At 46.5% G+C, this 17,956-nt stretch overlaps 1 protein-coding gene and 1 long non-coding RNA gene across 4 annotated transcripts in view; one reads left to right on the forward strand and one right to left on the reverse strand.

Moving 5' to 3' along the window:
• Positions 1-3,210, reverse strand: part of LOC143770018 (uncharacterized) — a 406,933-nt gene extending 403,723 nt beyond the window's left edge. Inside the window, exon 1 of the long non-coding RNA XR_013214520.1 lies at positions 3,198-3,210. This is a non-coding gene — a long non-coding RNA (uncharacterized LOC143770018). The remainder of the gene's footprint in view (positions 1-3,197) is intronic.
• Positions 3,082-17,956, forward strand: part of CUEDC2 (CUE domain containing 2) — a 38,049-nt gene continuing 23,174 nt past the window's right edge. Inside the window, exons 1-2 of one of the 3 annotated variants that reach the window (XM_077259185.1) lie at positions 3,082-3,329; positions 15,581-15,672. In XM_077259185.1, coding sequence (XP_077115300.1) covers positions 15,599-15,672 — 74 coding nt within the window. In that variant the 5' untranslated portion in view covers positions 3,082-3,329; positions 15,581-15,598. Of the gene's footprint in view, positions 3,330-4,422; positions 4,548-13,962; positions 13,983-15,580; positions 15,673-17,956 lie in introns of those variants that run through there. The other 2 variants (XM_077259186.1, XM_077259187.1) reach the window with 2 other exon arrangements.

Below are 17,956 nucleotides of genomic sequence, written 5' to 3' on the forward strand. Positions count from 1 at the left end.
AAATGCAACATGGCGTCCCATCTCAATTCCAGTCAATTTTGCATTGAAAAGTCAAATGGCGCTCCTTTGCTTCCAAGCTCTGCCATGCGCCCAAACTGTGGTTTACCCCCACATATGGGGTATCAGCGTACTCAGGACAAATTGTACAACAACTTTTGGGGTCTATTTTCTCCTGTTACCCTTGGTAAAATAAAACAAATTGGAGCTGAAATAAATTTTGTGTGAAAAAAAGTTAAATGTTCATTTTTATTTAAACATTCCAAAAATTCCTGTGAAACACCTGAAGGGTTAATAAACTTCTTGAAAGTGGTTTTGAGTACCTTGAGGGGTGCAGTTTTTAGAATGGTGTCACACTTGGGTATTTTCTATCATATAGACCCGTCAAAATGACTTCAAATGAGATGTGGTCCCTAAAAAAAAATGGTGTTGTAAAAATGAGAAATTGCTGGTCAACTTTTAACCCTTATAACTCCGTCACAAAAAAAAATTTTGGTTCCAAAATTGTGCTGATGTAAAGTAGACATGTGGGAAATGTTATTTATTAAGTATTTTGTGTGACATATGTCTGTGATTTAAGGGCATAAAATTTCAAAGTTGGAAAATTGCGAAATTTTCAAAATTTTCGCCAAATATTCGTTTTTTTCACAAATAAACGCAAGTTATATCGAAGAAATTTTACCACTAACATGAAGTACAATATGTCACGAGAAAACAATGTCAGAATCGCCAAGATCCGTTGAAGCGTTCCAGAGTTATAACCTCATAAAGGGACAGTGGTCAGAATTGTAAAAATTGGCCCGGTCATTAACGTGCAAACCACCCTCGGGGCTTAAGGGGTTAAACACTTAAATACTGTAAAAATATTTTGTTAGGCCCCAAAGGAGATTTAAAAATGGGGTGCTTTGATCCCTTAGATAACATATGGCAATACTCATACAGTGCACTGCATTATCACAGGCTCTCAGCGCTGCGCCAAGTTTACGGGCTCGCATAAGAAATAGCGTGATTTTCATCTAGAAAAAAAAACAGACAATTTTTCATCTCTATTGTCATCCGTATGCAATCAGTTTTTACACATCAGCAGTTAAAACTTACAGTACAAGACCAAATACAGTTTCCTACCTTCAAGAATGGCAATGTATTCGTCAAAATCGGATGTCATATGAATGATCCGTATGGGAGCCAATTTTTTTGGCGCACCCATAGACTCATCCAAAATGTACCTATAAGACCAAGTTGAGAGTGCCCCTTTATATATGTTTGTGCCCTCTGGTATTTTTACAATGGCCGGCACCCCAAGTTTTTTTCTGAGATCCAGTGTGATATATTAAAGAACTACCAGCACAAAATGTTGTTCCATTATGTATGAAATGTGATTTATTTTCACCTATTAACATTCTTTATCATTTCAGCGTCCTTCTTCTGGTCCCGACAGCTTCTCTTCACGTTGGTCTCAACACAGGACTAAGCAATTTCTCAAGGTTTTGGTTCGCCTGACATATTTAAAAGAAACCTGTCTCCTCAGAAAACACCCGGCCTCCTTACTGAAAGTATTACCGCCAGAAGAAAAAGAATTTGTGTCCTCCAGGGAGCTGCCAGCTTTCAGCCAGACACATGCACAGAGCGGCCCATTGACCACTCGCACCACCGGTAAACACGCCCCTACACTGTGATTGACAACGCCTCTGTACGCAGCGAGCTGTCAATCAGTCAGTGGTGGGCCGTGCATACAGCTGCTGCTAACAGTACAGTGAGCAATGGCGGTAGCCGCTGTGTAGCACCTGCAGGACTGAAAGATGGCGGCTCTCAGGAAGAAAGAAGTTCATTTTCTCCTTGTAGCTGCACTTTCAGTATGGCGGCGAGACAGTATTATAATGCTATTAACCAGCAGATTAACCCTGTATTTGCAGGTGGTACGAACCAGCATACAAGTAATGATGATGAAGTAAACCGATTGGAATAATAACACTGTATCCATCAATACACATTACAAATAACTAATGTTGATCTAAAAACGGATGACTGAAAGCTACATGAGAGCCATTACTTAATGCAGGCGCAAAAATAAAAAAGTGGTAACCGTGACACAGATGACTGTGAGGGAATTTACTTAATAAATGTATTTATACGGTGATCCCTGTACATTTGCACACTCCTTTTTTCTTTAGTCTATGGTAACTTTATAAAGCACCACTCCAGCGGGTTTTTATTGTATGGCTGGAGTGGTGCTTTAAATGTAAGTCTCCTGCCCCCGTCTGATACTCACCTTCTAGAGTTATCCGCAGTGTAAGTGCTTCATGGAGCTACACGGAGGTCACTTTACCATACAAGTCAACGAGACCCTCACTGGCCCTCATAGACGGGCATCGTGCTCTTGTGACATAGCGTATGGCTTCGGGTCACTCAGAAGCTGCGCTCACAAGATGGCGCCAGAAAAACTGGAGGGTGAGTGTATGAGCGGGGGTCGTCCACTCCTTACTAATGGTCCTAGGCTGCGCATACAGAATATGTCCTCACACCCTGACTGAGAAACAAACACTGTCCTGAGGCTGCAGCTCATCAGCAGCTGCTGATTGGCTGCAGTGGTCACGTGACATTATGTCAGGTAGGGGACACACTGATAGTAGAGGAGCTGTTGTCCTGGAGATAAGTATTTTTGTTTATCTGGCACCCAGGAGCCAATAATAATGGCCTGTCCAACAATAGAGGAAACCCCTGTAAACCAAAAAAAAGAGGTAGATCAGCCCAGACATGGGTGACAAAACTGCGCCATGGGAACGATTATACAAAGAAATGTGGACTAGCTGTACTTAACAACCAATCAGACTTCAGATTTCAATTTTCAACCAGCTATGAGAAAATGATAGCCAGCATCTTATTGGCTGCCTTGTACTCCATGTCTCCTCCCGGCCGGGTCTGATACATACGCGCTCCGCCCCGTCGTCACGCTTCTCAGCGATTGCACTACTGCCCATGTCCTGCTATCATGTGAGCAATGGCGCCTCCAATCACGTGAGCAGAGCACTGTTTGTAAACACAACAAGCTCCGCCCTCCGCACTGATTGGCCGCCTGTGACCCTGAAATTGGTCGCTGATGAGATAAGATTTCTTTCCTGTTTTCCCTTACTCCTGGGGAGCTGAGGAAGGAGTGTCCGCCCGCAGTACAGTGCAAGCGCAGTGACGGTCCGTTCTCTTACCAGAGCCATTGTAGAGAGCGTTGCCCACAACCAACATGGCGGCGTCTTCAGCCTCCGGAGATTGTAGTGTCCGGAAGTGACGTCAGTACGAGGCGCGGCGCCGCACCTTTGCCTGTGTCCTGCATTGGAGCGGTAGGTTTGAACGCGCTCAGGTTGTTTTGTGCTGTTATAGCGAGGTGTGAGGACATGACTGTAGGTCTCCAGTGTGCGGCGCTGTGCTGGCGGGAATGTCGGTGTGCAGCCCCCGTTATGAGGTGCTATGTTACCTGCCCCCAGTCTGCAGGTGCACGGAGGGGCCTACCTACTGCCAGCAGGGGGCGGGCTCCTCAGAGCCGCAGGTCCCTGCCATAGGAGACATTACTGCAGTGCACCAATGGTTATGGGCCCAGGAGGGCTGGGGGCTCATGGCTGCTCAGCCTCTGCCCCCTGCTGCGCTGTCAGACTGCTGAGCTGGATGTATTGTATGCTCTTAAAGATGTTTTCCCACTAAACCCACCTCTCAGCCGTCCTCTTCACCCCAGGGCCCATAGAAATGATTGCATGCCCGCCACCTCTCTGCTCACCCACAGGATGTTAGAGGGGTTTACCAGTGACGTTGGCGCCACAGAGCCTCGGTGCTGGACCCAGGGAGGATGAGTAAGGAAAACTGCAGCGGATGGAGAGGGATTTTCCAAATCTGGAAAAACCCCTTTAAGGCTCCTGTTGTCAAGAATAGGTCATCAATATTTGATCAATTAGTAGAGGAGCGCCCTGTTCCTTCTCACTGCACTCGACCATTCTTCTGGCGTCACACTGAATGTATCAGGTGACGAACCTAAAATCTCTTTAGAACGAACTCGGCCACACGTTCCTTTCTCTTGAGCTGCTATGACATAAAAAATATCACACGGAGCTAATCAAAATGGCTAATTAGGTTAAAAGTAACCAAACAATAGGTTTTACCTATTCAATCCGTCCCCGCCATGTTATGACGTTCCTACAACCTCACTATAGCAGCCCTGAGTGCCCTACATGATTCAAATGTCCCATTCTGTATGATAGTGAGTGCTGAGCTTTGCCTGTTATTGATATGGATGACCTGACCTACCATTTTATTTTGTGCAGAGCATCACTTTGCACCACACTCAATAAAGCAAAGCAAATTACGTTTGGCCAAGTCATCTTGTCAATTCTGCAGTTAGCAGCATCTGAAAGGGAGTGGCATCCCCCCCCCCCCCCCCCACCGAAAAGACTGAAGGAACGCCTAGAAACAGAGATTTCACATATTGCGCTCTAGAAGAAACAAATGTGAATATTTTTGCGATGCAGGACAAAACAGAAAAGAGTGGAAGAATCAGGGAATTTTATGAGGTAGTTTAGTTTTATGTTTATAGATATATTTATTGCATTTTAGGTTTTCAGAACTTGCACTGAATGTAGGAGAGATTAACTACATGCGTGTTGACACCTGTCCAGTAAAAATGGAGCTTAGTCTACGTTCACATTAGCGTTCGGCGCCGCAGCGTCGCGCGCCCCTATATTTAACATGGGGGCGCATGGACATGCGTTGTGCTGCATTTTGCGACGCATGGCTGCAAGCGTTGGGCGCAGAGAACGCAACAAGTTGCATTTTTTTAGCGTCCAACTTTCGGCAAAAAAGGACGCATGCGTCGCAAAACGCAGCGTTTTAGCGTGCGTTTTGTTGCGGTTTTGTTTGCGTTGCGTCGCCGACGCAGCGGCGCACAACGCAAATGTGAACGTAGCCTTAGGACCCCATCATTCTGAAGATCAGTGTTGGTCCTGACTATTGGATTCCCACAACTTGAGATGTATAATACTGTATGTACAAAATGGAAGCAGCCATTTAAGTCTGACTATAATGTGTTCCCTGCACCCAAGGGAATGATCTGTGGCTGACCACATTGGATTAATGACATTGCTGTATTTCTACAGGATAAGAAGGAGAACCAAGTGGGTATAGTGTGTGCCAGCAGAGACTAGCCTCTCTAGTCAGAACATGTGTGTATAGTGGGGCGTGAGAAAAACCTGGTTGTCCTGGATAACTGAGTTGCAGAAGTGACCACAGACCACCCCCATAAGGCAGAGACATAACGACAGTGCTGTATGCTCCTGCAATGTTCTTAGGTCAGCATTAGTCTGCTGTAAGTAGCTTCCTGCCAGCAAAGGCCACATCACAGGAGTGCAATGGATGTGGCCCTGCTGTGAGCCTGCGCGGAATACTGTAGGGAGGGGCACCTGTGACAAGAATGACTAATAGAACGATTAGGCTACGTTCCCATGATGAGCATTTGATGATTTTTCAATGTTCTGCACCCATGAAGTAAAATAGGTTACTTGCATTTTTTAAAAATATGCAGCATAAAAGACTCACTGTGGTAATGTAGCCTTATCAATATGAGTTCTGTTCTGACAACTGGCATGACTGAAGTAACGTGTCCACTCCTGGTTGATTGTGCCGTGAATCTTATGTACAATATTTTCCGGACTATAAGACGCACTTCTCCCCCCAAAAAAAATTGGGAGGAAAATGGGGGGGGGGGGGGGGAGTGTCTTATAGTCCGAACACAGGTTTATCGGGGGGTTGCGCGAACACAGGTTTATCGGGGGGTTGCGGCAGTGGTATAGCAGCGTCCCTTCCTCAGGGAACCGGCGGCAGCAGAGGTGTAGTAATGCTGAGGATCGGTGTCAGCGGTGCGGAGTGCATCGTTGGTTTCCCTTCGGCCATCTTCCGTAAGGCGGCGCGTGTGCAGATTGAGGTCTCGGCGGCTCTCGGCTTCAGGAAAATGGCCTCCGGAGGCCGCGCATGTGCAGATTAAGATCTCGGCGGCCATTTTCCTGAAGCCGTGGGCTGCCGAGATCTCCGTCTGAGCACACGCCATCTCAGGAAGTTGGCCACCGGGGAACCCGTGATGCACTCGGCTCTGCTCGCCGTGGACACTGGTCCGCGGTGTCGCCACATTTCTGCTGTCGGCATACTGAGGAAGGGACAATGCTCTGCCTCACCGCCGACACCAGACCCGCAGCATCGCACCGCTGGGATACCCCGGGACTGCAGAATTGCCCCACTTCTGCTGCTGCCGGCTTCCTGAGGAAGGGACCATGCCTGCGGTGACCCCGCTCTACCACCGCCGGCCCTCAGGTAAGGTACCTTAAATTCGGACACTAAGACTATGTTCCACCCCAAAATTTGGGCTGCATCTTCTGGTCCAGTGCGTCTTATAGTCCGAAAAATACGGTAATCTGGATTTCAGTGCGATAAATTTGTCCAAATTCCTGCTGTCTACCTATTGGCATAGGAAAAAAAACCTATGAAGAAGGGAAGCTCAAACCCAATAATTGTTCAAAACATTATTAATTTCGGAAAAATACATGAAATATAAAAACACATAAAAATGGAATACATATGCAAAGACTGCTACAAAACTCAGAATGCTAGAAAACAGGCCTTCCAGCAGACCTAAACTAAAATAGGGAATCGCCTGAGAAAACAAAGTATGATATGACAGAGTCCTAGAAGGTATGTATGCATATGCACTGGCTCATTAAATAGACAAATATAATACCAAGTATGACCACATAAAATGGACGCTTTAAAAACAATGTTTTGTATCAACAAACTAAGATAGTGATGAGCGAATATACTCATTACTCGAGAATTCTCGAGCATGCTCGGGGGTCCACCAAGTATTTTTTAGTGCTCGGAGATTTAGTTTTTCTTGCCGCAGCTGAATGATTTACATCTGTTAGCCAGCTTAAGTACATGTGGGGGTTGCCTGGTTGCTAGGGAATTCCCACATGTACTTATGCTGGCTAACAGATGTAAATCATTCGGCTGCGGCAATAAAAACTAAATCTCTGAACACTAAAAAATACTCGGAGGACCCCCGAGCGTGCTCGGGAAATCTCGAGTAATGAGTATATTCGCTCATCACTAATGTTAGAATTTTACTTGAAATCGAAAAGTACTAAGTAAACGTGCTGTGATTGCAATGTGGAATAAAAGTAAGTGTAAGGCCATGTGCACACGTTCAGTATTTTACGCGTTTTTTCGCTATAAAAACGTGATAAAAATGCGAAAAAAACGTGAAAAAAGCGCTGACATATGCCTCCCATTATTTTCAGTGTATTATGCATTTTTTGTGCACATGCTGCATTTTTTTCCGTGAAAAAATCGCATCGCGGAAAAAAAAGCAACATGTTCATTAAATTTGCGGAATTGCGGGGGTTCCGCACACCTAGGAATGCATTGATCTGCTTACTTTCCGCATGTGGCTGTGCACACTATGCGGGAAGTAAGCAGATCATGTGCGGTTGGTACCCAGGGTGGAGGAGAGGAGACTCTCCTCCACGGACTGGGCACCATATAATTGGTCAAAAAAAAAGAATTAAAATAAAAAATAGTCATATACTCACCTTCTGATGGCCCCGGAGTGTTCCCGCCTCTCAGCAGTGCATGCTCTCTCTTCCGTTCCTATAGATGGTGTGGTTCAGGACCTGCGATGACGTCGCTGTCTTGTGATTGGTCACGTGACCGCTCATGTGACCGCTCACGTGACCGTGACGTCATCGAAGGTCCTGAACCACACCATCTATAGGAATGGACGCCGCTGAGGAGATCGGCTGTCTGCAGGTGAGTATAACCATTTTTTTAATTATTTTTAACATGATCTTTTTACTATTGATGCTGCATAAGCAGCATCTATAGTAAAAAGTTGGTCACACTTGCAAACACTATGACAAGTTTGACCAACCTGTCAGTCAGTTTTCCAAGCGATGCTACAGATCGCTTGGAAAACTTTAGCATTCTGCAAGCTAATTACGCTTGCAAAATGCTAAAAAAAACGCGAAAAAAACGGGAAAAAAGAGCAAAAAAAAAATGCGGATTTCTTGCAGAAAATTTCCGGTTTTCTTCAAGAAATTTCTGCAAGAAATCCTGACGTGTGCACATACCCTTAGTCTTGGGCAAACTATTTGTCCAAGGCAGATTTAAGAAAACCTGCTCTGTGCTTTTGCGTTTTGAAACGGACTACAGGAAGGTAGTGGTGCATTCCTTTTCTTTCTGGGCCGGGTTTTCCATGTGGCTGAAGACCACAGATTCAAGTTAAAAATCCTGCAGTATAGAGTGTGGGTGTGTCAGTTTGGTGTTTGCTAGATTGCAGAGCTGCAACTGTGTGAGGCAACACAGGCAAGCAGAGGGCAGCCGTGGGAGCTGAGAAGTCTGGCACCCACAGCATACACAGCGGTGCAGTTGCCCACGGGACCTGGTCTCGGAGGTGGACTGGTGTGTTTATTGGCTGTAAAATGGAGGATATGATTCCCGGCTGCGATCCGGAGGATATCGTGTGCTGTGCATTATTTGTGAGTTAAACATTAAAGAGGCTTTTGCTTTGAAGTTTCCTGGATCACTGCCTCATCACTGCATACGGTCTTACCGCTGTTGCACATATGGTTGGAAAATGCGGGCAGTGTGAACTGAGGCATACCCCAAAGCTTGTCACATGTCAGTAATTAAGCCTTCAATGCTACAGCTCAAGCCGGCTGACAAAATGGAGGAGCTTTTGAAGCAGTTGGTCCTCTCAGCAGCAAGAGGCTCTGCAGTTGCAGCAGCGGCAAGAAGAGCATCGGCAGCAGGAGTAGCTACAGTTGCAATTGTATCAGCTGCAGCAAAAGACTAATGAGCTGATTCTGCAGCAGGTTGCGGCTATACTAGAGGCAGCCTCCACAGTGACCCCGATCCATTCTGAGGCCTGGTACAAAGTCCGGACAGCACTGAGGAAGATGATTCCTGAAGGCGACATGTTACTAACTATGTTACTATGACATGAAGGCCTTCCTCACCATCTTCAAACGCATGGGAGAGCTTACTGACGTCACAGTGGGCTGAAGTGGTGGCCCCCTTCCTGATGGGAGATGCCCTAGAAGGCTTACCTGGACCTCAGTCGTGAGGATGCTCTGGACTATGAGAAGCTGAGAGGTGAGATCCTTGCTTGACTGGGGGTTAATACCATGTTAATACAATGGTGCAGGCTCAGCGGGTGTACCAGTGGTCCTTTGTGGAGTCTGATCCTGCCAGGTCTCAGGCATATGACTTAGTGCAGCTGATAAAAAAAAAAAAATAGCTCCAGTCTGAGACCTTAACCCCGCTCCAGAGAGGATGGTGATCGACTGGCTGTTGAGGGCTCTGCCAGCAGCCATACAGCATTGGGTGGGACAAGGGGACCCAAGCACTTTGGACCAGGTAGTTGGTCTAGTAGAGCGGTATACCGCCAATGAGGACTTTTTACGGGATACTGCTCCACTTCGGCTGTCACGTAAGGCCTCACTAGCCCCGGAGTCGGGGAAAAGCCCACAAACCTCTGTTGGGGCTAACCAGGACTGAACCCAGGATGAGGGTGTAACCCCAAGTGAAGGTGACAGAAGTACTGCTCCTAAAACGGTCCCAAGTTATAGTCGGGCTGCAGCGATCAAGTGTTGGCGGTGCCAAGGGCCCGGACATGAGACTGCCAACTGCCCCCTGATATCTGAATCCATGAACTGTGGGTATACACAGACATACGGTGAGTATGTCCAGCCAGTCTGTACCCCCACTACAGGCACTGCCGACAGCGAACCCCAGCTGTGCCAAGTACTCGTAAACGGGTACCAAACAGGCTTTCCTGGACTCAGGGAGCATAGTGACTTTCTTCTATGGGCCCCTTATTGCCGTGGATAACCCCAAAGGACGGAAAGTGTAGGTGATGGGTATCCATGGGGAAATCCGTGAGTACCCGACCGTGGAGGTTAATTTTTCTACATCATGTGGGGGCATTTAACATGTGGTGGGAGTGGCGAAGGCCCTTCCATATGTGACCGTGTTGGGAAGAGACTTGCCCCTGTTCTGGTCCCTGTGGAAGACCAGGGTCAACCCTCTCAAGGTAAATATTGTTCCGGGCGTAAAGCCCGAAGATCCCAAAAGTCAGAGATATCTGCCATAAGGGTCGCCAACCTAGGGACAGAGTGTAACCCCGATAGGTTTCCCCTAGAGGTATTGGCAGGAGAGGTCGTGGAGATCCCACTTCGGACAGCTCAGTTCCAGGTTCCCACGCAGAGATGCAGGTATAAGAAACGCACGTATAAAAAGAAAGCCTGGAGGAATCAGGAAGGTGTGGTTGCGTAGGCGACTAGGGACATGCGCACGAGGAACCCTTAGGCACCGGTCAATGATGTGGCCGGGGATCAGGGTAACATGGATAGAACTCTTGCTAGACAGCAGTGTCGGGTGGCTCGGGTTTGGGTGCGATGTGGTACGGATGTATGCCTGGAGGTGCCAGGGCAGAAATCTGCGTTTCGGCGGAACATAGTCATCGAGGCATTGGTAAGGGTATGGAGGAAACAGTACCGAGTGCCCAAAGGTAGGTACTTAGGTTACGGGATGAGCTGTGGGATTAGTGAACCCTAAATAAACAAAGTCGAGACCACCCAAAACTGTCCCAAATCTAATGTTAGGAAAGCGGGCGTGTCTTCTGCAACGAGAATGGGGGTGCTCACGTAACAAAGTATGGAGGAGAAACAAAAGGGAGGTATGTACGCGTCAACTGATGGTTCCCGTCCCCACTTTGGTTTCTCAGTACAGTACCGGGCGGAGGTGCCACAGGAGGGTCATGCGGATGCCTGGTCACGCACCCATGTGGGTTGACAAGTGTTCAACCTCACAGGATTGAACAGAGGGAGGTGGTATTTGAGGCAGTGACTGGTGTTACATGTAGGGGTTGCTGTATGTTCCCCCCAGGATGAGGCCATTGCAGTCACAGGCGTTGCGGTGATTGCAATGCAGAATAAAAGTAAGTGTTAAGTCTTGGGCAAACTATTTGTCCAAGGCAGATTTAAGAAAACATGCTCTGGGCTTTTGTGTTTTGAAGCGGACTACAGGACGGTAGTGGTGCAGTCTGCTTCATTCCAGGGCGGGTTGTACATGTGGATGAAAGCCACAGATTCAAGTTACAAACCCTGCAGTACATTTTTGGGGTTTGTCCAGTTCAGTGTCAGTTTGGTGTCGGCTCTGCAGAGCTCCACCTGTGTGAGGCCAAACAGCTAAGGGAGCTGAGAGGTCTTGCACCCACAGCGGAGCAGTCGCCCACGGAAGCTGGTCTCGGAGGTGGACTGGCATGTTTATTGGCTGTAAACTGGAGGATATGGTTCCTGGCTGCGATCTGGGGGATATCGTGTGCTGTGCATTATTTGTGAGTTAAATATTAGAGACTTTTGCTTTGAACTTTCCTGGGTCACTGCCTCATCACTGCATACGGTTTTACCACTGCACTACAGCATACAGACGGTGTATACTGACATAGTAGTGTGTAATCTCTCCAGGAAGAATCTAGATGCAAAACATGCATAGGTGCCTGTGCTACCACTCAGGTTGTATTTATTAGTTTTTCTCATATGCGGTGTGGTTATGCTTTATCCTAGCAATGCTTTAGGCGATTGATGTGTTTGACTACTTAGGCAGTGTCAGTATACAGCGTCTGTATGCTCTATGCGTAATGGCACCTTTCTTTGCACAGCACTTTATAGGATGCTGTGTATAGCTCCTTACCAGTGGGAGGGGGCTGAAGGTAAACTGAGAGGCAAAGTGAAGGTTTACCCAGGGCTGTGGAGTCGGTAAGCCAAACCTCCGACTCCTCAATTTCCATGACTCCGACTCCACAGCCCTGGGTTTACCCTGACTAGTGGATAGGGAGGGGGTAGGGCTGTAAGTTTGCTATGGACACTAAGGATACTGTCACACAGTGGCACTTTGGTCGCTACGACGGTACGATCCGTGACGTTCCAGCGATATCCATACGATATCGCAGTGTCTGACACGCTACTGCGATCAGGGACCCCGCTGAGAATCGTACGTCGTAGCAGATCGTTTGAAACTTTATTTTGTCGCTGGATCTCCCGCTGTCATCGCTGGATCGTTGTGTGTGACAGCGATCCAGCGATGCGTTCGCTTGTAACCAGGGTAAACATCGGGTTACTAAGCGCAGGGCCGCGCTTAGTAACCCGATGTTTACCGTGGTTACCAGCGTAAAAGTAAAAAAAAAAAAAAAAAACGTACATACTCACATTCCGGTGTCCTTCAGGTCCCTTGCCGTCTGCTTCCCGCTCTGACTGACTGCCGGCTGGAAAGTAAGAGCAGATCACAGCGGTGACGTCACCGCTGTGATCTGCTTTCACTTTACGGTGGCACTCAGTCAGAGCGGGAAGCAGACGGCAAGGGACCTGAAGGACACCGGAATGTGAGTATGTACGTTTTTTTTTTTTTTTTTACTTTTACGCTGGTAACCACGGTAAACATCGAGTTACTAAGCGCGGCCCTGCACTTAGTAACCCGATGTTTACCTTGGTTACCTGGGGACTTCGGCATCGTTGGTCGCTGGAGAGCGGTCTGTGTGACAGCTCTCCAGCGACCACACAACGACTTTCCAACGATCACGGCCAGGTCGTATCGCTAGTCGTGATCGTTGGAAAGTTGCAGAGTGTGACAGTACCCTAAGAGGGGACTGGACAAAATATGCTGTTACTGAAGAAAACCTGGTGACTACTGGGATGGAGGCGGCGACTGAGGAAGGGGTTAAGGAGGAATTCTGTGACTACTAGATGGGTAGTGAGGGGAACGCTGCTGTGATTACTGGCTTTTCAACGGGAGCCACTGTGACTACAGGGGAAGTGGGGGCAAGGCTTTGGTAAAAGTAAACCCAATTATCGCTATTGGTGGTGGCAGAATACTTTCAATGGCCACTTTCTATTTTGTGTGAGGGGGACATGGGCAAAACCTAAAGTGACATGCAGGGGCTAACTATGTTCATCCTGTAGTCCTCATGACCCCCCACAGGTCATGATTTCAGGAGTTCCATAGTGTTGCACAGGTGACAGAATTCCTGATTCATTGATGATTAACGGATGGATGGACCTGTAGAAGTTCAGGTTCTGGTACCCGACCCGAAATTCAACCTGAACCCCATTGAAAATAATGGTTACCGGAATTGGGAAAAGAGAACAATTCTCTCTTAAAGGGAACCTGTCACCAGTTTTGGCAAATATAAGATGCGGCCATCACCTTTCAGGACTGATATACAGCATTCTATAATGCTGTATATCTGCCCCCAGTTCAACCTGTAAGAGAAGAAAAATTAACTGTTATACTCCCCTGCGGGGCAGTCCAGTCTCATGGGTGTCGCTCTTCTTGGTCCGACGCCTCCCAGCTTCTTGCGATGCCGTCCCCCTGCTTGCTTTGTGTAAATGATGCGTCCCTGCATCATCCACACAGTCTCCTTGGCATCGCGCTCCTGCACAGACATACTTATCTGCCTTGTTGAGGGCAGAGCAAAGTACTGCAGTGCACAGGTGCTGGAAAAGGTCGAAGAGCCAAGGCATCTACGCACTGCAGTTCTTTGCTCTTCCCTCAACAGGGCAGATAAGTATGTCTGTGCTGGAGCGCGATGCCGAGGAGACTGTGGATGAATGATGCAGGGGGGTGGCACCGCAAGAAGATGGGATGCGTCGGACCAAGAAGAGCAACACCCGACCGGACCGGACTGTCCCGCAGGCGAGTATAATAAGTTATTTTTCTTCTCTTACAGGTCGGGTTGGGGGCAGATAAACTACATTATAGAATGCTTTATATCAGCCCTGAAAGGTGATGGCCGTAACTCATATTGGCCAAAACTGCTGACAGGTTCACTTTAACTTCAAACATTGGAAAGGACATCAGGGGGAAAGTCCGTGTTCGGCGTTGAGCACCGAACAGTAACTGTCCAGGTAAGAACACCGAACTCGTAAGATCGTGTTCGCCCATCTCTATTGATGATGCTTCCACCATCTGTGCAATACTAACAAAATTCTGAAAATATGACATGTAGGGGCCGTGAGGCTGAAGTTTAGGTAACATTTCTGTAAACTTAGGAATGATTTGTCCCACCTGCTATATGGCGCCAGTGTGTAATATTTTTATGTAAACTCATGCCTGTGTTCTATGTACTCAGTATACCCTCAGATGTCCTCATAACATGTAGCGTAAATTATCAGTTGTCTGCAAATGATATTCACTGTTCTGTTCCTAATCTTTAGAAGAAACAAAATTAATAACCTTATTTAATATATAAAAGGTTTTTGTTTTTTCTACATACAAACGTTTTCTAATGATAGATGATTTTTTTATCCTCTGGTCAGCAATAACAATATCCGCATTGTGACATTGTGAAAATGCCTGGTATTCCCCGATTCTAGCTTCTGCTGTTGCATTGAAGCGACAGCTGTTGGGTAGGAGCCCTATTTAGAAAACTTGTGAATTGAACGGCTTTCTTCATCAGTTTGCAGCACTGGATCGGTATTAATTACCGCATTGAATAGCAGTCAGTCTAATAGCTGCTCCAGACAGAATTGTGAAGTTGCACAAGTCCATGACTGATCAGACTGGGAATTCAATGCTTCTGTCAAGTGTAACTTTGATCCCTCCACTGCTTCACAGATCTGATTGATGTTACATCCGACTTGTGACAACTGCAGGAATTGTTTCCTTTTGTTTCATTTTATAATGTGACCTTTGGTGGCAAATGCCTACAAGATACCCAACATGTGATCTGGTTACATGTTTTACTTCTTGATAGGGTGAAATGTCCACATTATTGCATGTCTCAGAAATAAAATAGGACACTTCTGCTGAGATCAACCAAAACATTACCTCTGGTGTTGTGCATAGATAGCTATTTTCATACTTCTTTGTGAACTTGCATATCTCTAAGATGCCACATAGCTCTTGCAAATCATTCTGTATACACTCCTTTATAATTATATAACCTCAAACTTCATCAGGACAAACCACGATCAGATTGGAAAAATGGAGAATATGCCCTTATAAATCATGATCGCTGTGTTCCCTGGCAGTAATGTCACATAAACAAAGATAATTGACTGCTGCAGCCAATCAGTGGCCACTGACCGCCTGCAGCATTCACTATTCCATCACAGAACTTTGTATGACCTGCCAGATGTAGATTTGGGGGGAGAAGTGAGTGACCGTTGTTCAGAGCACGTTCCCAGCACAGAACTGTGGTTATCACATTTGGCCGTAGTTTTGATGTTTTCATAAGCAATCTCAGATTGTTGGTAACGCAGTGATTGGATCCAGCGCAGACAGTGAGCACTCATCTGCCCTGGATGCAGCATGGCATTGTGTATTTTTAAAGTGCTATTTCTACTTATCTATTTCTGTTTCTTCCCCCGCTGCTCACACAACACGTCTGCCCTTTTTAGAGCCTCATCTCCACGCAGAAACATGTAATGTGAAAGGCTAGATTTCTTCCTCTGTCTGCAGCGCTCTGAAGTGCATCCTGAAACCTAATCTTATTGACTTCTAGGTATAAATAATATAAGGGATGTCTCTGGAGAAGATTATCCGAGATGCACTCACAGGTTTCATCCAGGCCCGTATACCTAATGCAGATTTAAGGTAAGTGTTAGCGTGCATTGGTGCCTTTTATTATCTACACTGCACACACTTGACCTCCTCTCCAGACGTGGCAGAGGTGAAATTATTAATTTCCATAAAGGGTATCTGTCAGAATGACACAACCTCCCAAACTGTTTATATGGCCATGCTGTTCTCTGAAAGTTGTCAGCCATGCCTTACTTATGACGTCTGTTGCTCCCTGAATGAAATAAATAGCTGTTTAAATGCATATGCAAATGAGGCATACGTTCTCTGGGCATGATCAGAGCACTTCTCAAGCCACTGCCATCCAGGCTCTATTCATCTCCCAACCCCACCTTTCTCTTCACAGACAAGTCACACTAGTGAGCTGTCAGTCAAGCAAAGGAACATGGGACTGGGAATAGGGCCAGGGAGACAGTCTTGGACAGTGCTCTGATCACTGTCACCAGTATTGTCCCATAGCAGCTAAAAATATCTTACTCAGCATCTGCACTGCATACCCTAAATCCTTATATAACCCCCTGACTCCCCCTGTATAGCCCCGAAAAATCTTTTTGATTTCTCTGGCGATGTATGCTAATTGGGATTGTCCGGTCCGATAGACGTGGCTTTGGTCGTCTCCACCCCTCCCCTGACTGCTGCTCGCTGTCCTTGATGTGTATGACACCTCATGCTTCATCCTGAACTCCATGAGATAGCTTGCGCAGACAAATTGCGTCTCTTGCTTGCTCAGTATGCTTTGCCCAACTGCGGGCAAAGCCAAAAAGCAGAAGTGTGCATGCCCGCTTTTCAGCTTTGCCAGCAGTTTCGTGCTTGCACACTTCTGCTTTTCAGCTTTGCCAGCAGTTTCGTGCTTGCACACTTCTGCTTTTCGGCTTTGCCGGCAGTTTCCTGCTTGCACACTTCTGCTTTTCGGCTTTGCCGGCAGTTTCCTGCTTGCACACTTCTGCTTTTCGGCTTTGCCGGCAGTTTCCTGCTTGCACACTTCTGCTTTTCGGCTTTGCCGGCAGTTTCCTGCTTGCACACTTCTGCTTTTCGGCTTTGCCGGCAGTTTCCTGCTTGCACACTTCTGCTTTTCGGCTTTGCCGGCAGTTTCCTGCTTGCACACTTCTGCTTTTCGGCTTTGCTCACAGTTGGACAAAGCATACTGCGGAAGCGCAAGACGCGATTTGTCTGCACAGGTACAAGATGTCTCACTGCAATGAGCATGACCCAAGAGGCATCAACCACTGCAAGCAGCAGCCAAGGGGAGGTGTGGAGAGGACCGAATCCACGACCATCGGACCGGATGAAGCCAATTCGCATACAGCACGGGAGAAATCAAAAAGATTTTTCAGGGCTATACAAGTGGAGTTGAGGTTATATAAGGGTTTAGGGAATGCGGCGCAGACGCTGAGCAAGATGATGTTTTTAGCTGTTATGTGACAAAACTGGTGTCAGGTTCCCTTTAACCTCTTCACGACCTTACCCTTTTCCGTTTTTGTGTTCTTGTTTTTCACTCCCCTCCTTCCCAGAGCCGTAACTTTTTTATTTTTCCGTCAATATGGCCATGTGAGGGCTTGTTTTTTGCGGGACAAGTTGCACTTTTCAACGACATCATTGGTTTTAGCTTGAAGTGTACTAGAAAACGGGAAAAAAATTCCAAGTGCAGTGAAATTGCAAAAAAAATGCAATCCCACACTTGTTTTTTGTTTGGCTTTTTTGCTGGGTTCACTAAATGCTAAAACTGACCTGCCATTTTTATTCTCCAGGTTGTTACGAGTTCATAGACACCAAACATGTCTAGGTTACGTTTTATCTAGGTGGTAAAAAAAATTCCAAACCTTGCTAAAAAAAAAAAAAAAAAATTGCGCAATTTTCCATTACCCGTAGAGTCTCCATTTTTCGTGATCTGGGGTCAGGTGAGGGCTTATTTTTTGCGTGCTGAGCTGGCATTTTTAATGATACCACTTTTGTGTAGATACGTTCTTTTGATCTCCGATTATTAAATTTTAATGCAATGTCGCGGCGACCAAAAAACTGCAATTCTGGCTTTTCAAATTTTTTTTCTCGCTACGCCGTTTAGCGATCAGGTTAATCCTTTTTTTTATTGATCGGGCGATTCTGAACCCGGCAATACCAAATATGTGTAGGTTTGAAATTTTTTTTAATTGTTTTATTTTGAATGGGGCGAAAGGGGGGTGATTTAAATTTTATATTTTTTTATTTTTTTTCATATTTTTTAAAACCTTTTTTATTTACTTTTGCCATGCTTCAATGGCCTCCATGGGAGGCTAGTAGAAGCTGGCACAACTGGGTCAGC

The sequence above is a fragment of the Ranitomeya variabilis genome, chromosome 4, assembly GCF_051348905.1.
Source record: "Ranitomeya variabilis isolate aRanVar5 chromosome 4, aRanVar5.hap1, whole genome shotgun sequence".
Taxonomy (NCBI): Eukaryota; Metazoa; Chordata; class Amphibia; order Anura; family Dendrobatidae; genus Ranitomeya; species Ranitomeya variabilis.